This window comes from Peromyscus maniculatus, chromosome 1, assembly GCF_049852395.1.
Source record: "Peromyscus maniculatus bairdii isolate BWxNUB_F1_BW_parent chromosome 1, HU_Pman_BW_mat_3.1, whole genome shotgun sequence".
Taxonomy (NCBI): domain Eukaryota; kingdom Metazoa; phylum Chordata; class Mammalia; order Rodentia; family Cricetidae; genus Peromyscus; species Peromyscus maniculatus.
The window spans coordinates 54,611,286-54,637,719 of NC_134852.1; the positions used below are offsets into that span (position 1 = coordinate 54,611,286).

The window sequence follows — 26,434 nt, forward strand, 5'->3', positions numbered from 1 at the left end:
TTCTTTGCTCAGAGCACGTGTGGGGGCCCCGGGGAGTAGAAAGGCTAAACTACCAGTGCCAGAAGCCAGTGGTCCCGTCAGCTGGGTTGTAATCAAGTGGTTCTGAAGCCCTGTCCAGACAGCATTTGAGAGACTGAGGGAGAAGGCAGATACCGCCCGTAGCAAGTTCCCGTGGCAAAAGTAGCTTCGGACTGGCAGGTGCCTTGTTCAGGTTGAGCCTGGTAGGGCTCTGGCTGTAGTGTTTGCAGCCCCAGGCCTGGCCTGGGCTCACCTGGAGTCTCTGGAGTCCTGTGTGTGTGTGGGTGCCTTGCTTACACGTCTGCCCGGGCAGCAGTGCACGCTTGGTGCACGTGGGCAGCAGAAGAGGGCATTGGACCCCAGAACTGGGTTATCTACAGTTACAGACCCAAACCTGGGTTCTCTGGAGTTACCTACAGTTACGGACCCAAACCTGGGTTCTCTGGAGGGCAGTCAGTGCTCTTAGCTATTGAGACATCTCCCTAGTGCCTACCTGGAATTTTTAGCTCTCCTGTCTCAGCCTCCTGAATACAGGAATTGCAGGTGCATGTTGTCATGCCTGGCTTTAGGGTCATTCTGTGTTAGCCATCCACCCCAGCCCGGGGCTTTGCCTTCTTCTCCCACACAACTCCTCCCTTCCCACTTGTTAGCTTTTAGCTGATTTTTTCTCTCCTCCACTCTTCTTCCTGTTCATGCCAATCAAACCTGCTGATTGTGAGCGTGTGCCAGGACTCCTGGAGATGCTGGGAGTGTTGGCCCTCTGTTTGCCAGCAGTGTGCACAGGGCTCCTTGCTTCCTGGCGCATGGGGAGTGTTCAGTGAGTGGGTTTGGACAGAATTGGATTGAGTAGCTATTGGAAGCCTACAGTAATTCCCACACAATCCCTCTCTAAAACCTGGTTAAGTGATGTGCTGTTTTGTGTTTCTCAGATTTGCGTTTTTTAAAGTTCTTCCTGGAGATTATGAAATCCTTGCGACTCATCCGACCTGGGCTCTGACGGAGGTAAGCTCTGTCCCATGTCTGTGTGTGTGCTATAGTTTGGAAACAAATGTGGAGATGAATTTAGGATGTGAAATGAAGTCACAGTTTCTCGAGATTCTGGGAGAACTGGGGTGCCGAAGTGTAGGTGTTATCAGGGTGAACTCTCCGCCTCAGCAGATGCTTCTGCTGCTGGTTTCTTCTTTAGGTGACAGTTGTGAAGTCCTCATGCACTGTCACCTCATGCACTGTCACCGTATTGAGCTAAGTCAACACCAGAAATTCCCAGTGAATTTGTTCTTTTTCTGCCCCGACCAGAAAACTATAAGTATGCTAACTCTTCTAGAGGCCTGTTGCCCATGCTCCCTGGGGGAGGGAGATCTCAAACAGCCTGTGATTGTTAAGGAGAGAATGGGCTGCATGCCATCACATCTGGGTGTCAGGAGCAGCAGGGAGGCAGCTGTGCAAGCCAGAGAAACGCCTTGTTTCAAGGAATGAAAAAGCAGTGACTTCCTTTTTGGTTTAAATTTTCAACTTTATTCTGCTTTGTATTTGAAAATTTAATCAAACGTGGTCGAGTGGTAGCAGCGTTCATTGAAGGAGTGTCTGTGCAAGGTGTGATGCCTTGTACCTGTGATTCCAGTACTTGGAATGCTGAAACAGGAGGATTGCTGTGAGTTTTGGCCACCCTGGGCTCCATAGTGAGTTCTAAACCAGCCTTGGCTATAGAGTGACGCCTTATCTCAAAACAAAAAAACAATCAAAAGCCCAAAGACTATCTAAAAGGTTATAAGTGTTTGAAATGCCATATAAAGAGTGATTTATGAAATATTATAGTAATTAAATATTCTTGAATACAGATAAACAATAAAGTGTGGTGTTGTAAGTGAGGCTGACAGTCATTTGGCTGGGGTCAGTGCCTGTGGCCCTGGCTCTATTTTGTCATTGTGGGGTGTTGGGTACCCTGAGGGAGCAGGGGTTCTGGCCCTCGCTTTGTGTCTGTCAGGTTTTGTTAGCAGGGTCATCGCTCGGTTTCTGGGAATTGCATTCTGTAGAAAGCCTCACTGCAACCAAAAAGGGGAAACCGTTGGAGGGGCCAGAGAGATGGCTTAGGGTGAAGGTGCTTGCTGCCAAGCCTGAAGACCTGAGTTCAATTCCTGGGACCCACATGGTGGGAGGGGCCACTCCAGGTTGCCCTCCAACCTCCACATGTGCTCCCAGGGCCACCCCTCATCAGCATTTCAGATGTAGGAAGGCGGACCGTAAGAAGAGCGTGAGGGAAGGGAACTGTCGGTGCAGTCGCCACACAGACAGGCGGTTACTTCCATTTCCCCACACTTCTTGTCATCCATTTTGCGTAGGAAAAAGCTTTGCAGGCCTGGGAGATGGCTCAGTGGGTAAAGGCTTGCCGTGCAGACCTGACAACTTGAGTTTGGATCTCAAAACCCACGTAAAAGATGACTGGTGGGTGTATCTGTAATCCCGTGCCCCATGGGCACAATCTGGTGTGCACAGCTGGAACCACAAGCCACTGCCTCACACAAGGTGGAAGGCTGGGACGGACGCTGGCCTTGGCCTCTGGCCCTCCACGCGCACTCCATCACATGCCTGTCTGCATCACCAGAGCAGCGGCAGCGTTCTCTCCAGCCAACCCTCCTTGGCCGGGGCTCTGTGTTCATTGCTTCAACCAGTCTCAGATTCCACCAGCTGTGGATTGGACATGCATGTAGGCATTTTTCTTATTCTTGAGTCCTAAATGGTAAATATTGCTTGTTTAGCCCTGGCCTTGTGTTGGGCATGGTAACTAATGGAGGTTTAGTCTTCAGGGGATGTGCATGGCCTCTGCACACACAGTGTGCCATTAGATAAAAGGGACATGGGCACCTGAGGATGTCTGAGCCTGGAATTCCAGGGTCAGTTCCTGTGGCTCTGGAGGGATGCCTGTGTCTGTAATTTTATTGTGTAATTTTATTAGGAACTGTGTGTTCATACTGCTTTCTTAGTTGAAAATGTTAGCACGTCCTTGTGCTGTTGGATATTCTGAAAGGATTTATTTATTTTTGTCATTTCTTTTTGAGACTGTCACACTGTAGCCCAGACTGGCCTCAAATTCACAGTAATCTTCCTGCTCTGGCTTCCTGATTGCTGGTGTAAGCCACTGTGTCGGCCGTCAGGGTTTGGTGTATTGAAGCTAAGACCTCTTCCTTTCTCTAGGCAAGTACCACGGTGCGGGTGACGAACTCCAATGCTAACGCAGCTGGTCCCCTCGTAGTGGCTGGCTATAATGTATCTGGCTCTGTCCGCAGTGACGGGGAGCCCATGAAAGGGGTGAAGTTTCTTCTCTTTTCTTCTTTAGTGAGCAAAGAGGTAAGCAAAGAAAAATAAAGAGCCAAGATCGGGGTGGGGGATTGGGGTTGGGGAGTGGCAGGCCGGGGCTTACTGTTGGTTTGTGACCTGGATGTTTAAGAGCACAGTCTCATGGACTGTCTTCACCTCGAGCTGTGGATTGGGGAGATGCTCGGGCTTTTACCAGGTTCACACAGTATCAGCTTCTAACACCTGCTGCTCTGTGGCTTCTTGGGGTGTCACTTCTCTTCCTTGGCCAGTTTTCTTATTGTTGGGGGGAGCCTCACCATTTTTCCTAAGAAGAGTGCTCATTTTTAACTCTGAGGCTGGGTGTAGAGATTTGGGTTCCGTTTGCCTTCATTGACCCCCCCTGCATTGACCTTGCAAGAAACCCATGCATTGACCTCTGCAGGTTGGCCTGGCCTTGTGTGTGGCTGTTGGGTAATCAGAACATGGACATTTCTTCTTTCCCTGACATAGGACGTCCTGGGCTGCAATGTGTCCCCAGTGTCCGGGTTCCAGCCCCCAGATGAGAGCCTGGTTTATCTGTGCTATGCGGTCTCCAAAGAAGATGGCTCATTTTCTTTCTATTCCTTGCCAAGTGGGGCCTATACTGTGGTGAGTGAGTGGTTTTCTATCTGTACAGGACACTATGTGTGAGAAGAGCCTATGCCCTCTGGGTGTTGGGTGAGTCAGTATTCAGTATGATGACACACTGCTTGTGGTAAACCAACCTAAAGGAATGAAGGTTTCTCTTGGATCATGGTGACAGAATTTGGGAGAGCAGAAGAACTGGGATTCTGACTCACCCTCAAGGGCACACTGCCAGTGACCTGACTTCCTTCCGTCAGGCCCTGGCTCTGACAGGTGCTACCACCTCCCAGTGGTGCTGACAAGCATGCCTCCAGCACAGGAGTTGACATTGCAACATGACCCTGTTATCTCCAGATGTGTTGGGCCACATCTGTAGCTATCCTGGGACACATGTGGCACACAGGCTGCATGTTGGACATGCCTGCTAGCACATGGGCTTTGGGGCCTTTAAGATCCAGATCAGTAGTAGATACTGAATGGCCAAATGGTGGGCCTGTCATTCATGAGCACTCGGCCTAGTAAGGATAGATTGAGTGTCCCTAAAACTAAAAAATCCCATATCTAAAACACTCCAAAATCTAAATAACCATTGAGTTTGCCATCAGTGTGTTTATCTGTAAGGTGTGTGTGGAATGTAGTGGATCTCAGGTTCAGACTTGGACCTGTCCACAAAATGTCTTAGGATGCATATGTGGGCACTCCTACATCTGAACAATTCTGCAGTAAGGAACACCTGCAGTTGCAAGCATGTTTGCCCTGGTGATCACAGCCTGTACTGAAGATGAGACGTGGGCTCTTCTGTCACAGTATAAGGCAGGGCTTCCCCTTGACCAGCAGCTGGAGTCACATTCCTCTGGGTTGTTTGGCTGCTAGACCTGGGTGAACACTGACTTAGGACTGTACACTCTTCATAATCACTTGACCCCTTCTTCCAGGTGCCGTTCTACAGAGGGGAGAGGATCACCTTTGACGTGGCACCTTCCAGGCTTGACTTCACCGTGGAGCACGACAGCTTGAGAATCGAGGTGAAGCTCTGGAGCCGGGCGTTTGGGTTCCCAGCCCTGGGCACAGATGTCGCAAGCACGTCCACCTCAACACCCTGTCTAGAATGGCTACTGGAGGAAGTGGGACTCTGGCTTAGCCTGGGGTACACTGGATCTACCACCTCTCTTACACAGCATCTCCATCTTGCAGAGCTAGCTAAGCCCCGGCCGGTGCTGCTCCTTGAGTGAGATGTGCCCACAGAATGCCTGTGGCTTGTGCTTTGAGTCTGTTCCACTTTGGCTGCACAGTTGGGGCTTAGTGAGTCAACAGTCTTTCTGGACGTTGCATTTTAGTGATGGGCAGAGCCAGTGCCTGTTTAGATAAGCAAGTTAGTGTGTTAGAAGCGGGTAAGTGCTCTCTGGAACAGAAGAAGGCACTGTGCAGGGCAGGGACACAGGGCTGCGTGTTATGCCAGGAGTCCTCTCCCTGAAGGTAACTGAGCTGCCGTCTAAAGGGAAGCAGGTGTTATACCCAACATTTGTGGTGAATGCAAAGGTCTCAAGGCAGGAGTATGCCTAGAGACTTGGAGGCACCCTGAAGAGGCCAGGGGAGCTGAAGTGGAGGGGAAGATGGAAGCTTGGAGAGGTGATGGCGTCGAGCTTGGCTGGCCACTTTCCTCTTATGCTGCTGGGAGCTGGGTCCTGCTGAGGAGAGGTGCCATGAGGAAAGCTAGCCTGGGCCGTAACCGTGTGAGCTCAGGAGAGCATGGCCCATGTGGTGGGAGGGGATGGTGAGATGTTCGGAAGACATGGTAAATGTGTTCTCATCATCCCTCTGAGTCTTTAATTACAGAATAAAATTACAGAAAGCTGGCAGCTGGCAACATGGAGGAAGTGCCCACGGGTACCTGGCAGTGGTGCTAGGGAAAAGTTATCCTCTGGTGTTTATAATGCACTGAAGAGCAGTCCACGAAAACAGCGCAGTCAGGGGAGCTGGCCCCACCCAAGGTTGCGTAGGACACCTAAATGTAGGCCAGGAGGCCAGGAAAATGAGCATTGAGCCTTTATTACCTGTACAACCTTGCAGGAAGGGTGTGGCAGGTACTTGGGCAAAGTACCCAGATGGTGGTCAAATGCAAGTTTTAACCTGAAGTGTGTGGAGTTTCAAGTGAGGGCCTAGAACATTCCATCACGCCAGGGAAGCCTCCCCATTTCATCTGTGTGCTTTAGCACCAAGCACATAGTAAGTGTTGAAAATGTTTGTTGGATATGTGAGTTAATAAGTGGATAGACAGCTAGTTCACCACTTCCTTTCAGAAAGGATTATCCCCGCATAAAAAGGAAGCCATTTTCTTACTCCTCCTTTCTTCCCTGGCACTCTTCCCTTTTTTTGTTGTGAGGCAGTACCACTGGCCTTAAACTTATGATCCTCTTGACTTAGCCGCCTGAGTGCTGAGATTACAGGCGTGTGCCACCATGCCCTGTAGTCACACCTGGTGCTTGCATTACAAGTATGTTGTCATGCAAGGCTAAAGTTTTGCCACTTTCAGGCTCTCTTTCAAATAATTCCTACATTCATTCATCCGGGAGGCACTTCCTGAGTGCCTGCTCTGTGGCAGGGAGCTGAGGCAGGACAGGCTCCATTGAGCTGCAAGTCACATTTTAATGAGAAGGGAGTGACATATAGGGAATCAGTCAGGCATGTCAGACCCTGAGGAGTTTGATGAAGATATAATTAGGTTGGTGATGTCTCACCCAGGGAGCTCACCTGAGCAGCCAAAGGTCAGGGGCTTGGAGCTCAGTGCCTTCCAAGAGAGCCCAGGCTTGGTGCTTGGAGCAAACAGGATACACACAGACAAGGCACAGGGCTGTGTGGTGAGCGACTCTCCAGAGGAAGGGTGGATTGGAAGGAATCTGCCTGGCCCGGGCTCTTAGGTGAGGGCTCTTGGACTTTGAAAGGGCAGGGTATGTCATCGATCTTAGGTGGCAGTGGTGGAATAGGTTGGGGGTTTCAGGTGGTGCTGAAGGGACATGCTGCAGGTGAAGGGGAAAGCCGTGGGTCCCAGGCAGTGTTGGGGGTGACAGGTCTGGGGTCCCAGGAGGTGCTGTGGGACAGGCTGGAGTCCCAGGTAATGTGGTTTATGTTTAAGGGGCTGGAGACAGGTGGGATTCACTAAACTGGGGACATACGGATGGAGCTAGGGAGGGAGCAGGAGAAGGTAAGGCTGGGGAACCCCACAAGCCAGAAGCAGCAACCTGTGAGTCGGGGAGTGAGTCTGCAGGCTGTTTTTATTCAGCTCTGACGAGCAGTCCTGCATTGGAAATGCAGCTGAGAAGACACAGGCTGTGAGAGAGAGGGAGGGGCCAGCACGTGAGCCGTGGTGCTGGGCAGAGGGGGCTTGGTGACGTGAGCATGTGAACACCTTCTTCACTTTGCAGCCCGTGTTCCACGTCATGGGCTTCTCCGTCACTGGGAGGGTCTTGAACGGACCTGAAGGAGAAGGCGTTCCAGAGGCTGTGGTCACTCTGAACAACCAGATTAAAGGTGGGTAGGCATGTGGTCCTGAGCCTCCTCAAGGGCTTGTTTTCAGTCATGGAATGATATAGACACAAGTGACAAAATCTCAGTGTAAAACCTTGTGAAAACACTGCATTCTCACGTATCTGTTGGGATGCAAGCTTTGGGGCTCATCTTTTATTCACATGCTTTGGTTTCAGTCAGAACGAAAGCTGACGGCTCCTTCCGCCTAGAGAACATAACGACAGGGACCTACACCATCCATGCTCAGAAGGAGCATCTCTACTTCGAGATGGTCACCATCAAAATCGCGCCCAACACTCCACAGCTGGCTGACCTCATTGCTACAGGGTAAGTGTGCTGTCTGTCAGCATGACGAGTGACCATGACCAAAAGCGACTGGAGGAGGAAAGGGCTTATTTGGCTAACACTTCACGTCATAGTCCATCACTGAGTGAAGTTAGGTAGGGATCTGGAGGCAGGAACTGAAACAGAGGCCATGGAGGGCTGCTTTCTGTCTTGCTCAGCCTCCTTTCTTATATAACTCAGGACTACCTGTCTAAGGGTGGCACTGTCCTCAGTGAGCTGGGCCCTTCCACATCCGTTAACAACCAAGAAAATGAACCACAGGCTTGCCCACAGGCCACTCTGATGAGAGCATCTTCTCAGTTGAGGTTCCCTCTTCCCAAATGACTCCAGCATGTGTCAAGTTGACATAAAACTAGCCAGCCCATGGGCCATGTGCAGTCTTAGGTACATCCCGGCTCCTCTTGGCAGCAGAGGAGAAGAAAATGAACTTTAACTCGACCATTTCTGTCCAGGATTCACATCCAGTTCTAATAGCTGTCGAGAGTCAAGCTGGCTTTCCTTTGGAAAGATGAGTGCTGAACCTTTTTTTTTTTAATTAAAATTTTTTTTTTTAAAGCCAGGTGGTAGTGGTGCATGCCTTTAATCCCAGCACTTGGAAGGCAGGGGCAGGTAGATCTTACGGATTTCAGGCCAGCCTGGTCTACAGAGGGAGATCCAGTACAGGCTCCAAAGCTACACAGAGAAACCTTGTCTTGAAAAAAAAGAAAATTTTAATTTATTTTACATACCAACCACAGATTCCTGTCTCATCCCTCCTCCCACTTCTCCCCAGTCGTCATCCCCCCCCCAAACCCTGCCATCCCCTCCTTCAAAAGGGCAAGGCCCCCCATGGGGGATCAGCAAAGCCTTCAGTTAAGGCGGGACCCAGTCCCTCCCCCCGGCATCAAGGGTGAGCAAGGCGTCCGACCCTAGGTAGTGGGCTCCAGAAAGCCAGCTCATGAGTGCTGAATCCTAATAGCTGAAGGCACTTACATTGTTTTCTTTTGCTTTCAAGTTAAAATGGGTTTGTTAAAGTAGAGAAAGAAGATGATGGTAAATGTGCTTTCTCCAAACCTAACAACTTGAGTCTGATCCCGGGGGACCACGTGGTGGAAGAAGGGAGCAAGCTTGTACAAGTTGTCCCTGACTTCCACATGTGTGCAAACACAATAAATGACCATGTCTGTCCGTCTGTCTCTCTGTCATTCTATCTATCATCTGTCTATCTATCTGTCATTCTATCTATCTATCTATCTATCTATCTATCTATCTATCTATCTATCTATCTATCTATCTATCATCTACCTGTCTGTGTCTATCATTCTATCATCTGTCTGTCCATCTATTATCTATCTGTCTGTCTATCTATCATTCTGTCTATCTATCTGTCTATCTATCTATTATTTATCTATCATCTACCTGTCTATCTGTCTACCATTCTATCATCTGTCTGTCTGTCTATCTATCTATCTATCTATCTATCTATCTATCTATCTATCTATCTATCTATTATTTATCTATCTATCATCTAACTGTCTGTCTATCTGTCTATCATTCTATCTATCATCTGTCTATCTATCTATCTATCTATCATTCTATCTGTCTATCTATCATTCTATCTATATCTATCATCTATCTATCTGTCTGTCTGTCTGTCTAATATCTATCTAAATTAGAAAAAGATCTTTGAGGTTAGCCCTCCTCTGAGAGCATTTTCCTTGTCTGATCCTAGAGGGCTTTGTTAGGTTCTCTGATGCTGTGGAGGTGTGCTTGGAGATGCTTCTGGTCATTGGCAGAGTTAATCATGTCGTCACTGATGTCAAGAATGGAAAGAAAAGGGTTCTTAAGGGTTCTCAGCCTACTAGAGGTGTTGCTATGGGCAGGTGATGAGGGTTCTGGTTTGGCGTCACATGACCACTGGTGGCATACTCTCCTACATGTTTGGATCTGTGTCCATCTTGATTGACACTCCTAGGTGACTCGGCAACTGGAAGTGGAAGGCCAGCATTGTAGGGGTGGGCCGGGGAGCCTAAGTGGGTGAGGTCACAGGAGGGACAGAGGTGGTTGCTGACACCAGAGCTAGGGAGCAGAGCCCCGGCAGACAGCCCATCAGCCTAGTCACCTTTCAGCTTTGAAAGACGAGGACATCAATCATTCTTAGAAAATAACTCTCGGGTTCAAGTCCTGTTCCTGTCCCTCTGCTTTTGTGCTGGAACATCCGTGCTAGGTAAGCAGATGTAAGTTCCTCACTGGGCTGCACGTGTAACGACGAGCTGAGCCCAAGTGGCAAGGACAGGGTTGTCGGCTCTCAGCTCCTGGGGGAGATGGCACAGAGAGAGGCCTGCAATTTTGTGCCAGGAAGAGATTGGGGAGAAGACCTTGGGTAGATTGGGGTGGGGGTGGTAGTCGGAGACCTTAGGAGGACCAAGGGAAGAAGATGCAGGGCAGCATGCATGTTCACAGGGGCTGAGCCAGTGTGTCCAGAGGCCGTGATGAGGTCAGCAAGCCTTTGACCATGTACCTGAGGTGCAGAGACAGACAGCCTTGCCACTGAGACCATGGGGTCAGCAAGGGCATGATAGAAATGTGGCCTTCTGCCGGGGGGGGGGGGGGGGGGGGGTAGGGATTGGTGGGAAGCCAGGGTGTTGGCAGACGGTGCAGATAGGGGTCTGTGGCAGTTATCTGGAGGAGATGATCGGCTGGTGGTGCCTTAGCGCTGGGTGCTGGCAGGAGAGGAAATGAGAAACAGATGGATTTGATAAATGATCCAATGCAGAAAGTCAATAGGCACACACTGCCAGGCCCCAGCCTCTTATTTGAACAACTGATGTGTTGTGAATATCTGATAATTTTCTTATTTAAAGTGAAATATTTAAACCAAAGCAAGAAAAAATGACATTTGAGCATCTTTGGAAAAACTCATTGCTTTTTGAAGGGGCCCAGGGACATTCACTTTATTTTTGAATGGTGTTGGGGATCAAACCTAGAACTTTGGGCACACAGGCAAATGTACTGCCACTGAACGTCACCCCAACCCACATCTGCCTCCTTAATGCATTGATGTTTCTTACCTTTCTTTTTTAAATTATTTATAAAAATATATTTTTAATTTTTTTAGAGTTTCTTCTATTTATTTTATGAGTGTGTCTTGCTGCATGCATGTCTATACACTATGTCCGTTCCATGCCCTTGGAGGGCACCAGAGGGCGCCAGATATCCTGGAACTAGACTTGCGAACAGTTGTGAGCCACCATGTGGGTGCTGGCAATCAAGCCCAGGGCCTCTGCAAGAGCAGCCAGTGCTCTTAGCTGGCCGTCTCTCCAGCCCCATTTTATTTTTAAAAATTTATTACACTGTTTTGTTTTGTTTTTAACTCTTTTTGGGGGGCTCACCACCCAGCTCCCAAATAAATCACACACGGAAGCTTATTCTTACTTGTGAATGTCCGGCCTTAGCTTGGCTTAGTTTCTAACCAGCTCTCCTTAACTGACCCTGTCTATCTTTGCCTCTGGGCTTTTCCCATCCTCTTACTTCTGTTTTACTCTCACTGCATGGCCTGCTGTGTGCGGAGCTGGGTGGCCGGCCTCTGGAATCCTTCTCCTCTCCTCCCAGATTTCTCCCTCTATACATATGGCCTGCTGTGTGCGGAGCTGGGTGGCCGGCCTCTGGAATCCTTCTCCTCTCCTCCCAGATTTCTCCCTCTATACATATGGCCTGCTGTGTGCGGAGCTGGGTGGCCGGCCTCTGGAATCCTTCTCCTCTCCTCCCAGATTTCTCCCTCTATACATATGGCCTGCTGTGTGCGGAGCTGGGTGGCTGGCCTCTGGAATCCTTCTCCTCTCCTCCCAGATTTCTCCCTCTATACATATGGCCTGCTGTGTGCGGAGCTGGGTGGCTGGCCTCTGGAATCCTTCTCCTCTCCTCCCAGATTTCTCCCTCTATACATATGGCCTGCTGTGTGCGGAGCTGGGTGGCTGGCCTCTGGAATCCTTCTCCTCTCCTCCCAGATTTCTCCCTCTATACATATGGCCTGCTGTGTGCGGAGCTGGGTGGCCGGCCTCTGGAATCCTTCTCCTCTCCTCCCAGATTTCTCCCTCTATACATATGGCCTGCTGTGTGCGGAGCTGGGTGGCTGGCCTCTGGAATCCTTCTCCTCTCCTCCCAGATTTCTCCCTCTATACATATGGCCTGCTGTGTGCGGAGCTGGGTGGCTGGCCTCTGGAATCCTTCTCCTCTCCTCCCAGATTTCTCCCTCTATACATATGGCCTGCTGTGTGCGGAGCTGGGTGGCCGGCCTCTGGAATCCTTCTCCTCTCCTCCCAGATTTCTCCCTCTATACATATGGCCTGCTGTGTGCGGAGCTGGGTGGCCGGCCTCTGGAATCCTTCTCCTCTCCTCCCAGATTTCTCCCTCTATACATATGGCCTGCTGTGTGCGGAGCTGGGTGGCTGGCCTCTGGAATCCTTCTCCTCTCCTCCCAGATTTCTCCCTCTATACATATGGCCTGCTGTGTGCGGAGCTGGGTGGCTGGCCTCTGGAATCCTTCTCCTCTCCTCCCAGATTTCTCCCTCTATACATATGGCCTGCTGTGTGCGGAGCTGGGTGGCTGGCCTCTGGAATCCTTCTCCTCTCCTCCCAGATTTCTCCCTCTATACATATGGCCTGCTGTGTGCGGAGCTGGGTGGCCGGCCTCTGGAATCCTTCTCCTCTCCTCCCAGATTTCTCCCTCTATCTATTCTCTCCGCCTGCCAGCCCCACCTATCCTTTCTCCTGCCTTGCTCTTGACCATTCAGTTCTTTATTAGACCATCATGTGTTTTAGACAGGCACAGTAACACAGCTTCACAGAGTTAAACAGATGCAACATAAGCAAAAGTAACACACCTTAAATAACATTCTACAACATTACACTTACTCATTTATTTATGCGTCAGTCCCTTTCCCTCTCTCTGTCTGTGCACGTGTCTGTGTTTGTCTTGTGGCATTCGCATGGAGACAGCTCTCTCCCTCCACAGCATGGGTCTTGGGGATTGGACTCAGGTTCCTCAGGTTTGGCAGTGAGTGCTTTATTCACTGAACCATTTGCTGACCCAAGATTTATTTCTTTTCCTTTTAAGTTAATTTTTATTTTTGGTGTGTGCGCCAGGGAGACCGGAAAAAGGTATCAGATCTCCTGGAGTTGAATGACAGTGAGCACACGGCCACTCCTAGGTGTGGTTAAGGAGAAGGTTTTCTTGTAGATATGAGGGAGGGAATAGAAGAATAGACCAGGCCTCAGGAGGAGAGAGAGCAGGGTGGGGTGGGGGAGAGATGGAGAATAGGAGAAACAGAGAGAGCAGAGAGGGAGGGGCCAAGAGAGCGAGTGGCCAGAGAAGCTGGGCCAGTGGAATCCAAGCTCGAAGCTCGGGCTGGAGAGATTGGGGGGTGGGGGTGAGAAGTGCTGAGAGGAGCCCGAACTCTGGAACTATGCTGGGGGAGCCTGTGTGGAGTCTGGTAGCCAGCATCTCCTTTGATATGTTAGTAGGCACCTCAGCCATTTGTCTTGAAGTTCTTTGGGACCTGACAGGAATTTCAGGTGTTTGTGGACCCTCTGAGGTGGGTTCTTGGAATTGAACCCAGGTCCTCTGGAGAGTACTGTGTGCTCTTAACCACTGAGCATCTCTCCAGCCCTGATCCTTTTTAGAGCCTGTAACCAGGTAAGAATGTAGGAACCTCCCTTAGATGACAATCCACACAGAAGCACGTGGTGAGCCTGGGGCAGCCTCCGCGTGCAGGGAGATGACGGCAGCTTTACTCCTCCTGAATGACACAGCCGTCCTCAGCCATTCCTCATCTTGTCCCTGATGGTCCAGTTGGGGCAGACATGTTTCTCCAGCGTTTTATTTGGCCCATGATTGTCAGAGGCAGAAAGTTCTTTAGTGTGGTTCTGTCTGAAGCAGCAGCTGACATTTATATCCTGTGATTGTTTAGAATAAGAAGATTGGACCTTTAGTGAGTTGGAGAGATGGTGGCCCCAGATGGGGTCTTAGCTGCAGCCGCCACAGATGGAACGGGTGCTGTTGCTGGTCCCCTCTGGGAGCAGCTGGGCCTGCTGTGCGTTTCTTGAAGAGACCTCTTTCATCTGGAAGCTGGAGTTCCAGTCATTCTCATCCGTTGGGCTCTGCCTTTATGAGAGGCATTCTGTGGCTCTCAGCTCCTTAGGAGTTCAGTTTCAACTTTGCATTTGCTCTTACCCCCACATGGCATCTAACAAATGAGGAAGACTCTGGTAGTTTTATGGCCTGGTTAATGGTACTGGTTTTTGTTTTGTTTTGTTTTGCAGGCAGCTGATAGCTCTTCCTTTTATAGGGTTAGCCCAAGTTATATCAGCAGTCCAATTACCTGAAGTGTTTTTATTACCTGCAGATTTACTTCAAATGGCTTCAGTGGAGGTGGGGTGGGGGTGGGAGTATGTTACCTAGAGAACACACAGCCCTGCCCTGGGCCCAGCTGCAGACTTTTGCAGACCGTCTCTAAAGGGAAAGTCACCAAGTCTACCCGATAGACAGTATTGTCTCAGGGCTGCTGGGAGCCTGCTCTGCCACGCCGAGTCTTGCTAGAATGACCAGACATCTCATTGCAGGTTCAGCATCTGTGGCCAGATATCCATCGTCCGCTCCCCTGATACTGTCAAGCAGATGAGTAAATACAAAGTGGTCCTGTCCTCTCAAGACAAGGACAAGTCTTTGGTCACCGTGGAGACAGATGCTCATGGATCATTTTGCTTTAAAGCGAAGCCAGGGACCTACAAAGTCCAGGTGCATGAGTTGTGTTTGTCTTAGAGAATATGGAGGGTGGCTCCGTGAGTAGAGTGTCTGCCCCGCAAGCCTCAGGACCTTTGATCCCGAGAGTCCCTGTCAGAAGGCAGGTGTGCTGGCGTGAGCTTGCCATCCCAGTGCTGGGTGGCAGAGATGGCAGACCCCTGGGGCTCACTGGCCGGCCAGACTTGCCTGCTAGGTAAGCTCCAGGCCACTGAGAGATCATCTCAAAGTCCAAGAAAGACGGCTCCTGAGGAAATAACACCCAAGGGGACCTCTGGCCTCCACACACTCTCAGCCCTGCAGCTGGAGAAAATGCAGGGGTTTTCCAGAGTGTTAGGAGCCACAGTGGGACACAGGGAGGAGCCTTTCAGGTCCTGGCTCTGACTTGGAGGCGTTCTCATCCCTGCATGTGAGTGTTGTGAATAGACACAGGCCTGTCTTTTCTTCTTGGTGTGTGTGCAGGGTTAGGAGCAACTGTGCCCTCCTGCTCCTTCCTTGCTTCTGGCTGCTCTAGGATGTCCATGAGGCCAAGCAGAGCACAGCCAGTTCATCAAGCCGTTCAGAGCCTCACGGTACCGGTTTCTGAGAGCCCAGACCGGGGAGGAGCTTCCCCACCCTGACGCCAGGACAACCAGCGGGCCCCAGGGAGTCTGCCCATCCAGGCCCAGAAGCAGGGCAGCCCCTGCCTGGAGTCGCCTGCGCACAGCTGGGCCAGCGACAAGACAGGCAGAGGGCTGCCCGCATGGGAAAGGCCATGTCCCCGTAGCTGGCAGGGCTTGCCAATCGAATCAGCTCTCTCTGCTCCCAGCTTTAGTGAGGGAGGGCTGGAGTGTCCCCAAGCCTGGGTCTTCTAGGGTGGGTCCTTCCTTCTGTAGGGACAAGTGGAGATATTTGGTGGGTGACAGCTCTCATTGTGAGCCACCTGCCCAGCTTATCTGAAGATGGCCACATCAACAGCTCTTGAAGTTCTGTCGGAAGCTCAGAGTTGGGCAGTTCCTTACTGGGAATAAAGTAGGGGACCTCTGCCCCCTTCCCCATCCTTTTCTGAGCTTGGGAAAGACACACAGAAAAGGAGCCAAGTGTGATAGCACATGCCTGTAATCCCAGCACTGGGGAGTTGAAGCAGGAGGAGTGTGAATTTCAGGCTAGCCTGAGCTACACAGTCTCTGTCTTAAAATAACACACGAGAAAATAAGTACTTGGAAAAAGAAAATGACCTAATTCTACAGCTGCCTGTGGGAAGGCATCAGACAGTCTCTCTCTCTCTCTCTCTTTTTGAGACTTGGTTTCACAACAGCCCAGGTTGACTTGGAGGTGTTCTTTCTACCTCAGCCTCCTGAGTGTGGGATTACAGGCTGGTGCTGCCATGCCTGATTTAGTTATTATACTATTACTGTGTTACTATAAAAGTATCACTTCTGGCCGGGCATGGTGGTGCACGCCTTTAATCCCAGCACGCAGAGGCAGGTGGATCTCTGTGAGTTTGAGGCCAGCCTAGTCTACATAGTGAGTTCCAGGACAGCTAGGGCTACACAGAGAAACCTTGTCTTGAAAACAAACAAACAGTTACTTCTTAAATTTGTTATGATTACACATCTGGGCTCAAAGTGAACCTTCACTCTTCTCTATCTGCATACTTTGAGGCCCACATAAAGGTTCTAGTGCCTCATGGCCTGGGGAGAGATGCTCTCTGCAGCCTCTAGTGCAGTGGTTCTCAACCTGTGGGTCATGAACCCTTTGGGGGGGACGTCACACATCAGATTTCCTGCATATCAGATACTTACAGTATGATTCGTAACAGCAGCAAAATTACAGTTATGAAGTAGCAGCAAAAATAACTTTGTGGTTGGGGTCCCCACTGCATGAGGAACTGTTAAAGGGTCGCAGCATTGGGAAGGTTGAGGACGCTGCCTTACTGTCTCATGTTCTCAGGTGGTGGTGCCTGAGGCCGAGACCAGAGCCGGCCTGATGCTGAAACCACAGACGTTCCCTCTCACCGTGACCAACAGGCCTGTGATGGATGTGGCCTTTGTGCAGTTTTTGGCGTCTGTTTCTGGAAAAGTCTCCTGTTTGGGTGAGGTGTCCACTGCATGGGAGAGCCTCTAGTTGGGAGAGCTGGACAGTGGGAGGAGCCGGGAGCAGGCCTTCTGAATGGGGTGGCAGTAAGGGCATGCCACTTCAGGGGAAGGGCTGCGGGGTTCCCAGGTGCTCTTTTGTGAATGGTGATTTCTCAGTAACTGCCAAGCTACCAGGCACCTGGATTGTTTCTATTTCGTTTTCCAAAGGTTTCTTTGTAGGCTGAACTCAGACCCTGCTTTCAGTATTAGCTGGAGTGTAGGTCAGGATGCAGTGTGTATGGACATGCTGCACATGTGTGCCTGTATGTGGAGGCAGAGGGAGTACTGATGTCTGCCCTCGGTCCCTCTGCACTGTTTTCTAGAGGGGACCCGAGACTCGCCGGGTCAGCTAGGCTGGCTGGACAAAGGCTTCCAGGCCCCTGCCCACCTCTGCCCACTCCAGTGCAGGGGCTGCGGGTGCACACTGCCGTGTCAGCTTTTGTGTGGGACTGGGGGGCCAGACTCAGAGCCTCACGTTCGTGGTGCAGGCGGCATCACCAGCTGGGTCATCTTCCCAGCCTCATGAGTGCGTGCGTGCGTGCGTGCGTGCGTGCGTGTGTTTTATGGTTTTTTTGACACAGGGTTTCTTTGTAGTTTTGGAGCCTGTCCTGGATCTTGCTCTGTAGACCAGGCTGGCCTCGAACTCACAGAGATCGCCTTCCTCTGCTTCCCGAGTGCTGGGATTAAAGGCGTGCGGCACCACTGTCTGGCCTTAGTGGGTTTTTTGAGACTGGGTCTCGTGTAGTTCTGGCCGGCCTCTAACTTGTACAAGGCTGAGAATGATCTTAACTTTCTTGCCTCCAGGGCTTATTGCTTAGGCTAAGCACTCGCAAACTTGTCTGCTTGTGATGGCAGTCATGTGAGGTCCTCTGGCCTTTCCTCTGCAGATACCTGCGGTGACCTGTTGGTGACCCTGCAGTCCCTGAGCCGCCAGGGTGAGAAACGCAGCCTCCAGCTCTCCGGCAAGGTCAACTCCATGACCTTCACGTTTGACAAAGTGCTGCCTGGGAAATACAAAAGTAAGATGGAGCACGATGCATCCGGGAGCTATCCCAAGCCTGCCCCGCTTTGTGCTTATTGTAGGCCTTTCCATGGGGACTCTGTCCTGGGCCCATGTGCATCTGCTGTGGGGAGCATGCGCTGACCAGTCATCTTAGTTTTCAGTGCCAGAAAGAGCGGGCTGATTCTACTCTCAGTCTGCACCTGCTCTAGAGTGACCTTGGGCAGTCTCTCCTCGCCAGACCGTTTCCTCATCTGTGAAATGGTACAGTAGCCTCTCTCAAGAAGAGACTAAGCAAAGCACAGAGCCTGGTCAGCAGGGCAGTGGCCCACACAGGTGCCCTTCCTGTCCTCAACAAGTCACTCCCACCTCCTATTTGGACTAGACTTCTGGCTGGTGGAAAGTAGGCTTCTCTCTCCGGGGCTCTTTTCCGTCTCTAAGAGCTGCCAAACTGCACTCGGAGCTGCCTGCCTGTTTTAGAGTTTCGGTGGAGTCCTGCCACACCCGTGTGCATGTACTGACCATTGCTGCTGACCGGAAGCCTGGTGCTGGGGAGGCTGAGGAGTTCAAGGTCAGCCAGGACCGCATACCGTGTAAACAACAACAAAAATCAGTTGAAAATATTTACCAAGTCTGGTGACCCCTGGATATCTTATAGCCTGGCATCTTTAGCCCATATGGATTTCTTTGTGGGCAGCCACAGTGGCCACTGTAGTCAGTTTTTCTTTGGCAGTGACCTGTCCTAAACATTGTTGACTGCCCAGGTGTTTTATAGAAAATATTTTCTTTTTAGACAGGGTCTCACTCTAGAGCCCAGGCTGGCTTTGAACTCTTCATCCCCCTGCCTCAGCTTTCGGAGTGCCGGGATTGCAAGTGCACAGCACACGTGCAGTCTGCAGCAGCTAGGCAGCAGGTCCCGGTGTTTGTTTTGCAGTAAGCATCATTCATGAGGATTGGTGCTGGAGGAACAAGAGTCTGGAAGTGGAAGTCCTGGAGGACGATGTGTCTTCGGTGGAGTTCAGGCAGACGGGCTACATGCTGCGGTGTGCGCTCTCACACGCCATCACTCTGGTACGCACTGCCCCGAAAGGGTCGAAGGGGGGGGGGTTAGGGGGGCGGAGGGGGGCGGGGTGCTGGCAAGATGGCTCGGTGCGTAAAGGCACTCGCTACCAAGCCAGATGGTCTGGATTTGATCCCCGGAACCCACACAATGGAAGGAAAGAACCAGATCCTGCAAGTTACCCTCTGACCTACACATATATACAGTACACACATGGACACACACACACACACACACACACACACCCTCTGACCTACACATATGTACAGTACACACATGGCCACACACACACACACACACACACACACACACACACACACCCTCTGACCTACACATACATACACTGCACACATTGACACACACACACCCTCCCTCTCTGACCTACACATACATACACTGCACACATGGACACACACCCACACACACCCACACACCCACAAAGGAATGTCTGGCTTATAGCAATTGGCCCGAGCCTGGCACAGCAAGACTTCATAATGGCAGTCGAGCCAGGCTCCTTCTCTGCCCTGAGTTCCCACCTGCTAGAGGGTGTGTGTGTGTGTGTCCGTGTGTCCGTCCGTCCGTCCGTCCGTCTGTGTGTGTGTGTGTGTCCGTGTCCGTGTGTGTCCATGTGTTCCTCATCCTGTGTGCAGAGGGGCCGCTGTGCTGTGGTGCTTCATCAAGCCCCTTGTTTTTCCCGCAGCTTTGAGATCATGCGCACTTTGCAGGCTGTGGGGAGGCTCAGCAAGCTGTGTTGTATTTAATTTCCTTGGCGCAGCCAGTGTGCTGTTTACTAGGTAGCTGCGCTTCTCTAGGCTGTTGCTTCCCACAGTGGGAACAGCTCGCCGTCTTATTCTCTAGTGTTTTGTTTTTATTTGCTTTTGTACTTCTGGGGACTAAACCCAGGGTTTCAGATATACTGAGCAAGCACTTATCATTGAGTTGTAGTGCCAGCCCTTAAAACATTAAGTTATCATTATTTTATTTACTGTTTTTTGAGATCTGGTCTCTATATAGCCCTGGCTGTCCTGGAACTCACTGTGTAGACCAGGCTGGCCTCAAACTCAGAGAATCAAATTCAAATGCCCACGCCTCCCTAGTGCTGGAATTAAAGACGGACAGTACTGTGCCCAGCCTCAATTATTGTTAGGTTACGGTGTGTGTGGGTGTTTTGCCTCTGTGTCTGTACTGCTGCCCGTGTGCAGTGTTCATGGAGGCCAGCAGAGGGCACTGGAGCGCCGAGGACGGAGCTGAGTGGTTGTGAGTCTCCATGTAGCAATCAAAGCCGGGTCTCTGGGAAGAAAAGCAGTGTTCTTCACCGCTCAGCCATCTCTCCAGCTCCCTCTTTTTCACTCTGTTTTCGAGACCGAGTTTTACTGAGTGGCCCAGGCTGGTCTTTGTGTCCTCCTGTTTCTCTCCCAAGCTGGTGGGATGTAGGCCTGTGCTTGTCTGCTTGTCTGTGGTCCCAGGGGCTCCAGGGAAAGGATTATCTCTGTAGTTTCTGCAGGGGTAGTAGCAAATGTCCTTGTCAGATCCCAGTGAGAGGCAGATGAGTGTCATGGCTGCTTGTGACCCTGGACCTCAGCTGCTGACACTGAAGCACCCACTTTATTGCATTTTGAAGGAAGATGGCAAGGAACCTGGGCTGACCTCCCCCCCCCTCCCCCCGCCGTCCACTCGTGCTGGGCCCCAGAGCTCTAGCGCTCTTCTCCGTGGTAGGTGGTGATCTGCTCACTGCATTTGCTTCTCTGCTCTGTCTCCCTACCTGAAACCACCCGCTCATTTGTTGATTTGTCGATTTCCCAAGCTGAAAGGTCACCACCCCACCCTCCTCAGAGCAGGGGCCACACGATGCCTCCCAGGACCCTGACATGAGTCTGTCCTGCAGCAGGTACTCAGTAAATAGGAGCTGACTGAGTGCAAACAGTGCATGTCAGAAAGTTTGGAGGTTTTCGGTTTTTCTGTGGCACCCAACAGCTCAGTGATTAGTGGGCCAAACTGATGACTGGCCCAGAAACAGGAATATCACTCCTCACCACACTGTCTGTCTGCCCACAAGTCACTGTGTTGGCTTTGGCCCCACAGGAGTTTCATCAAGATGGAAACGGCCCCGAGAATGTGGGGATTTACAACCTGTCTAGAGGAGTCAACCGTTTCTGCCTGTCCAAGCCTGGTGAGCCTGGGAGGCAGGAGGGCGGGGTCAGGGTGGGCCTGGAGGGCAGAGACCCTGGGTCCTTTCGCCTGCAGAGCTGTTAACGAGGTGGCTGGCCAGTGGCCTGTCCTCACAGCGACGTCTGCCTGTCATCCTCTGACTCTCTTAGCTCTGTTAAGATAGAGTTTACACAGCATGAAGTTCACCTGCGTGGGAGGCTGGTGGTGGAGCACCAGCCAGTGTGCTCTTAGGGCCTGGGCGCGTCCCCGGGGCCACACAAACCACCCAGTTCATTCAGTGACACGTGTGCCAAGTGGTGTCTGGCAAGTTTACCAGCTTGTGCGGTCATCACTGCAGGCCCCGCCCTAGCAGTGGCTCTGTTATGCTGGCCCGCTGAGCCTGACTGTGCTTGGCTTCTTATGTCTAACAGTTTGGAAGGTGGGTCACACTGTAGTGTACCAATGCTTTGTTCTTTGTTGAATGATATTCCACATTCTGTGTGTGTAGCCATTTGGCATTCGAGGTGCCCTGAGATGGCTGCCATTTGGGGTATTAGGAATACCATGCCTGTGAGCTGTGTACATAGTTTTGTGCCTGGGTATTTTAGTTCTTCTTATTTAGGTTCCTAAGAATGGGACCTCGTAATCACATGGTAAATTTATATGTAACTTGTAAAAAAACAAAAAACTGCCAGTTGGTTTCCAGAGAGACCACACCATTTGGCGTCCACACTACCCTGCTTAAGGCCTGTTTGTGATCTTTTGTTGTGTTTTTGTCTGTTAGGGTTTATGAGCCACCCAGTCCTCTCTGGTTGGTAAGCCCAGTGGAGGCCGGCCCAACCTGCTGCCCTCCCCAGTGCGGTGGGCACCCCATGTGGCCACCCCGTGTAGTGCTGGGCTGTGGTGGGGTCAGTCCATGTCTGCTGACGAATGTCGAGTGGGGGGCTAATCATGCCCCCCGATGCCCACTGCTCTGGCCTGCTGTGCAGGGAAAGCAGGCAGGGGCTTGAGGCTTCTGCAAGGGTCTGGTCACCCGAATGAGCTGTGAGGGGTTCAGGTGTTCACTTTGCTCATCCTCAGCCTGACCGCATTCCTCCAGAGGGGGTGTTGTGCCCTGACCGAGGCCTCACTTTCCCCAGGTTATGCTGAGAAGTGTGTGCTTTTGCAGGCCTCCTCTGCCCCGTCCCTTTTCAGAACCACAGGCCTGGTTACCCTGAGGCTCCCTGACTGAGTCTTCTAAGTTGAAGAATCTCCTCAGTCTGGTTCCAGGAGAGAGCTGCTTTTCAGTCCTCGTTGGCTATGTGCACGTTAGCTGCGTGTGAGCGGGTGCAGCCACGGGGAGTCATTAAGTCCCCAGTGTGAAGGCACACTCCTGAGCAGGCTGTGAAGGGGAGGGGTCTGTGGCCCAGGAGAGCAGCCTGCCTGCTGTCTCCAGTCCCATTAGCTCAGGTTGTGATGTGCTTGAGCTTTCAAAGAGGTGAGCTGCCTCCTGAGCACCCGGGTTGGAATTGGAGTTGCCTGACAGAATGCATTCTGTTCTCAGCAAACTACTTTTGGTCTTCTCTGTGTAGGTGTGTACAAAGTGACCCCTCGCTCCTGCCACCGGTTTGAGCAAGCCTTCTACACCTATGACACGTAAGCCTGGGACAGTGCTTTGGGGGGGGGGGGGTTCTGGGGGGATGGGAGGATATTTACCTTCCTCCTCTCCGTCTTTGTGTCTTCTTCATGTGAGCACACAGGCGTATTTCTGTTGGGTTTTTGTTCTTTTGGAAGAGGTAAGATTAGGCATGAAGGTGACTTTCTAGATACGTGTTTTATGGTATTTGGAAGTTACTGAGGAAATGGGGCAGACTGTCCCTCCTGAGAATCCTGTAAACTCAAGGGTCGACAAGAGGGCGCACTGAGTAAAGATGTTAGCCGAGCCAGACTGGAGACCAGGGTTCAACACCTGGAACTGTGGAGGAGAGGATGGACCCACAGAGCTGCCCTCTGCTTGTGCTTGGGAGGAGGCTCCCTGAGCTGTCTTACTCCAGCCTGTGGGCTGGTCTCAGTGTGTCGGGGTGAGCAGGGCCCAAGGCAGCACGCCACCGCTGGAGTCTGGGGTTGCTGCCAGCAGCTTCTCTGCTCTGCCCTGATTGTAGGTCTTCACCCAGTATCCTGACACTGACGGCCATTCGTCACCACGTCCTGGGAACCATCACCACGGACAAAATGATGGACGTCACGGTGACCATCAAGTAAGATAGGTGTCGTGGGGGTGGGGGCGGGCTGGTGCCGAGGCCCAGGGAGACCCTCACGGACTCAGGGACGATCGGAGCCCTCACATCTAAGGGTCTACACCAGTGGCCTCCTCTCTTACACTCAGGTGACACAGTTGTAAACCCATAGCAGTGGGATCCCTGACAGCTGGGCTCCGCACCTTAAGTCTGTTGGATTCTTGATGCTTTTTGCTAAGGGAAAGAACTTGGGGGTTTGTTCATTATAGTTCAAGTGTTTCAGTGACTTTTAAGAATCGCCTCTTCTCTGGAGATCTTGAGGCCTGGAGGAGTGGAGATGGTTTCTGTGTAGGTTGGAGGAGGTGCGTGGGAGACAGGCTGTGCGGGGGGGTGTGCTGTGCTGGGCTGTCTGACACCCCAGCTTTCTCCGGAAGTGACAGACTTTTCACACAGATGGAATTCTGGGAACTCGCTCCCTCCCCCTCCAGTTGAAGTTGGCTTTGTCTCCATCCAGTTCCCATGTCCTGCCCATCTGCCACGGATGCTGAGAACAGTCAAACGCACAGACGTGTGCACACACATGTGTAGACATGTCCACACAGACACACACACAGACAGGCACACCTGCACAGAATAGTTTGTTGGTTCTTGTTCCGAGGGCTTGGCCTGGAACCCAGGGCTTTGCACGTGCTGTGCAGTCGCTGTGCCCTGAGCTGCACCTCCAGTCTGTTCTTTTGTTCTCACTTGGAGACGGAGATCAGCCAGGTTGTCCAAGCTGACCCTGAACTTGCTGTGTGACCATTCTCTCTCAGCATCCTGCAGGACTGAGATGGCCAGACTGTGACTGTCCAGAAAATACGATTGAGAATCGCCACGGTGCCGCCCTGGGCTTCCTAAATACCAATGTGGTACCTACCGACAGTCTCACGGGGAAGCAAACACGGGACTATAAAGTTATGACCTTTGAACATGTGAGGAGGAAGGCCGGCAGGCCTGGCCGTGATGAGGGTTTTTGCCTTTGACCCATACACACCGCTGTCATGGTTTACATAGTGTGATCCAGGCCTGTTGAGTGGAGAACAGACCAAAGAGGCTTAAGAGGGGAGGAGCTTGAGGCATGGGGGGGGGTCTGCAGAGGCCCAGTGAAGGGACAGGGTCTCGGCCAGCTAAGGCAGTGGTACACAGGGCAGGGGACACGGAGGCAAGCCGACAGCTGGACTGGAAGAAAGTGTTCCTGATTTTATGAGTGGTGGAAACAGGTCTCTTTCTGCTGTGGGACCTAGAGCATGCCACCATCTCCTGGGTTTTCAGAGTCCGGTTTACTGGGCACAGGTCTGCTAAACGGAGATAGAGCACTAAATGGAATAGGAGGAAGAGCCTGTGCCTTTTGGCTTCAGGGCTGGAGAGGTGGGATCACGGTTGTATGGGGGCCCACGGTTGAGTCTGTGTGGTGCAGGCACAGCAGGTGCCCAGCCCTTCATCCTTGGGAAGTGTTCAGCGGCTGCACCTTCACTGTATTAACCTGTGTGGCTTGGGCGAGGCTGCCTTCCTGTGGTCAGCGTGTGCTGACTGTAGGAGCTGTGTTTCTGCCTGGACCCTTTGGGACTCTGACCTGCTAGGCTTCACCCACTGCTGGCTCTCGGGTCCATGGCCCTGCTCTGTATTGCGTTCTCTTGTTCACAAGCACAGCTCCCATCGATTCCTGATCCTGGTCATTGTCCCTCGCTCCCCTGCTCCAGCCGGCCCCTCAGCAAACCTTTGCCTTTACAGTGGAAGTATTGCCGGTCCCAGCACTCGGGAGGCAGAGGCAGGCGGATCTCTGTGAGTTCCAGGCCAGCCTTGGTCTACAGAGTGAGATCCAGGACAGGCTCCAAAGCTACACAGAGAAACCCTGTCTCGAAAAACCAAAAAAAAAAAAACAAAAACAAAAAATCCTCTAATACAGTGAAAGCATGTTCAGATGTTCAGATGTCTTTCTGGTCCAATGCTCCACTCTCCGCCCTCTTCCCACTCGACATAGCTTTGGGGACCCAGTGGTCTCCACACGGTGACCTTTGCAGCGGCCTCCTGCCATCCTGTCCCGGCTGTGCCTCATGACCCAGTGGTCTCCACACGGTGGCCAGAGTGGTTCTGCTGGTGTGGAGATCACTCTCTCCTCCACTGAAAACCCAGCAGTTTCCCACCCAGACTCATCTAGAGCCCACACAGGACTTAGAAGTATGTGTGACCCCTGCTTCCCCTCTGACCTCTCTGACGCGTCTGCCCTCCCATGAGTCTTCCACCCAGGCTTTTGATCTTGCCATCTCTGGAACACCCAGTGAATGTCACCCTGGACATCACCCTGCCGTCCACTGTCCTAGCTCCTCTCCCCCATGACCTCAGGTCATCCCTTCCTGCCACCCTTTGCCCAGGATCACCTCCTCGGGACCTTGACGGTGCACCGTGCCCTCCACTCACTGTGTCCCACGGCTGCTTTGTCTTCTCCGTGCGTTGTGTCTGGGAGGCCTTTCTTGCCAACGTCCTTTCCTGCCTCCTGAGTGTGATTTCTCAGGGTCAGGGAGTGTGGGCTGGTCCTTCAGCCTGGGGATCCCACTGCTGCTTCTCTTTATTTTCTGTTTGATTTTTTTTGAGACAAGGTTTCTCTGTAGCCCTGGCTCTCCTGGATCTCACTCTGTAGACCAGGCTGGTCTCGAACTCAGAGATCCTCCTGCCTCTGCCTCCCGAGTGCTGGGAGGCATGCCCAGCTCCTCATTTCTTCAGATTTGAGAAAGATGTGAAAGGGCAGAGGTCTGGAGCATGAATCCAGTCGCCATGGGGAAGCAACAGTTTTCATCAAGTTGTAGAGTCTTGTATTCCAGCCAGTTCTGCCAGTGTCTTCTGCGATGCCACATCAGAATGTTCAGTTTTTGTTTTTTTATTTTATCATTTTGTGTGTGCATGCATGTAGATGCAGGTCCATGTGTAGAGGTCACAACAGTCAACCTCAGGTGTTGTTCTTGGGAAGCCATCTACCTTTTGTTTGAGACAGGGTCTCTTAGTGGTCTGGAGCTTGCTGATCAGGTTAGGCCATCTGAGCAGGGAACCCCAGGGGTTCACCGGTCTCAGCCTCCCAGACACTGGGATTATCAGCACATTGCCACCACATCCGGCTCTTTGAAAATGTGTGTTTGGGGGCTCAAACTCAGATCTTCATGTTTATGTATCAAGCAAGCACTTTCCTCAGCCCCATTTTTTACTTTTTGCTAAACTAATTCATGCTTATTATGATTTTATTTTAGTTTCTGTATATGGGATGTTTTACCTGCATGT

At 51.6% G+C, this 26,434-nt stretch overlaps 1 protein-coding gene across 1 annotated transcript in view; it reads left to right on the top strand.

Annotated features, from left to right (window-relative positions):
- The window catches only part of LOC102902857 (BOS complex subunit NOMO1), a 72,404-nt gene that overhangs the window by 11,944 nt on the left and 34,026 nt on the right, over positions 1 to 26,434 (top strand). Inside the window, exons 6-18 of the mRNA XM_042276737.2 lie at positions 948 to 1,020; positions 3,211 to 3,363; positions 3,823 to 3,960; positions 4,872 to 4,961; positions 7,359 to 7,464; positions 7,638 to 7,788; positions 14,407 to 14,581; positions 16,517 to 16,658; positions 17,589 to 17,720; positions 18,636 to 18,772; positions 20,844 to 20,931; positions 22,481 to 22,544; positions 23,051 to 23,146. Coding sequence (XP_042132671.1) covers positions 948 to 1,020; positions 3,211 to 3,363; positions 3,823 to 3,960; positions 4,872 to 4,961; positions 7,359 to 7,464; positions 7,638 to 7,788; positions 14,407 to 14,581; positions 16,517 to 16,658; positions 17,589 to 17,720; positions 18,636 to 18,772; positions 20,844 to 20,931; positions 22,481 to 22,544; positions 23,051 to 23,146 — 1,545 coding nt within the window. The remainder of the gene's footprint in view (positions 1 to 947; positions 1,021 to 3,210; positions 3,364 to 3,822; positions 3,961 to 4,871; positions 4,962 to 7,358; positions 7,465 to 7,637; positions 7,789 to 14,406; positions 14,582 to 16,516; positions 16,659 to 17,588; positions 17,721 to 18,635; positions 18,773 to 20,843; positions 20,932 to 22,480; positions 22,545 to 23,050; positions 23,147 to 26,434) is intronic.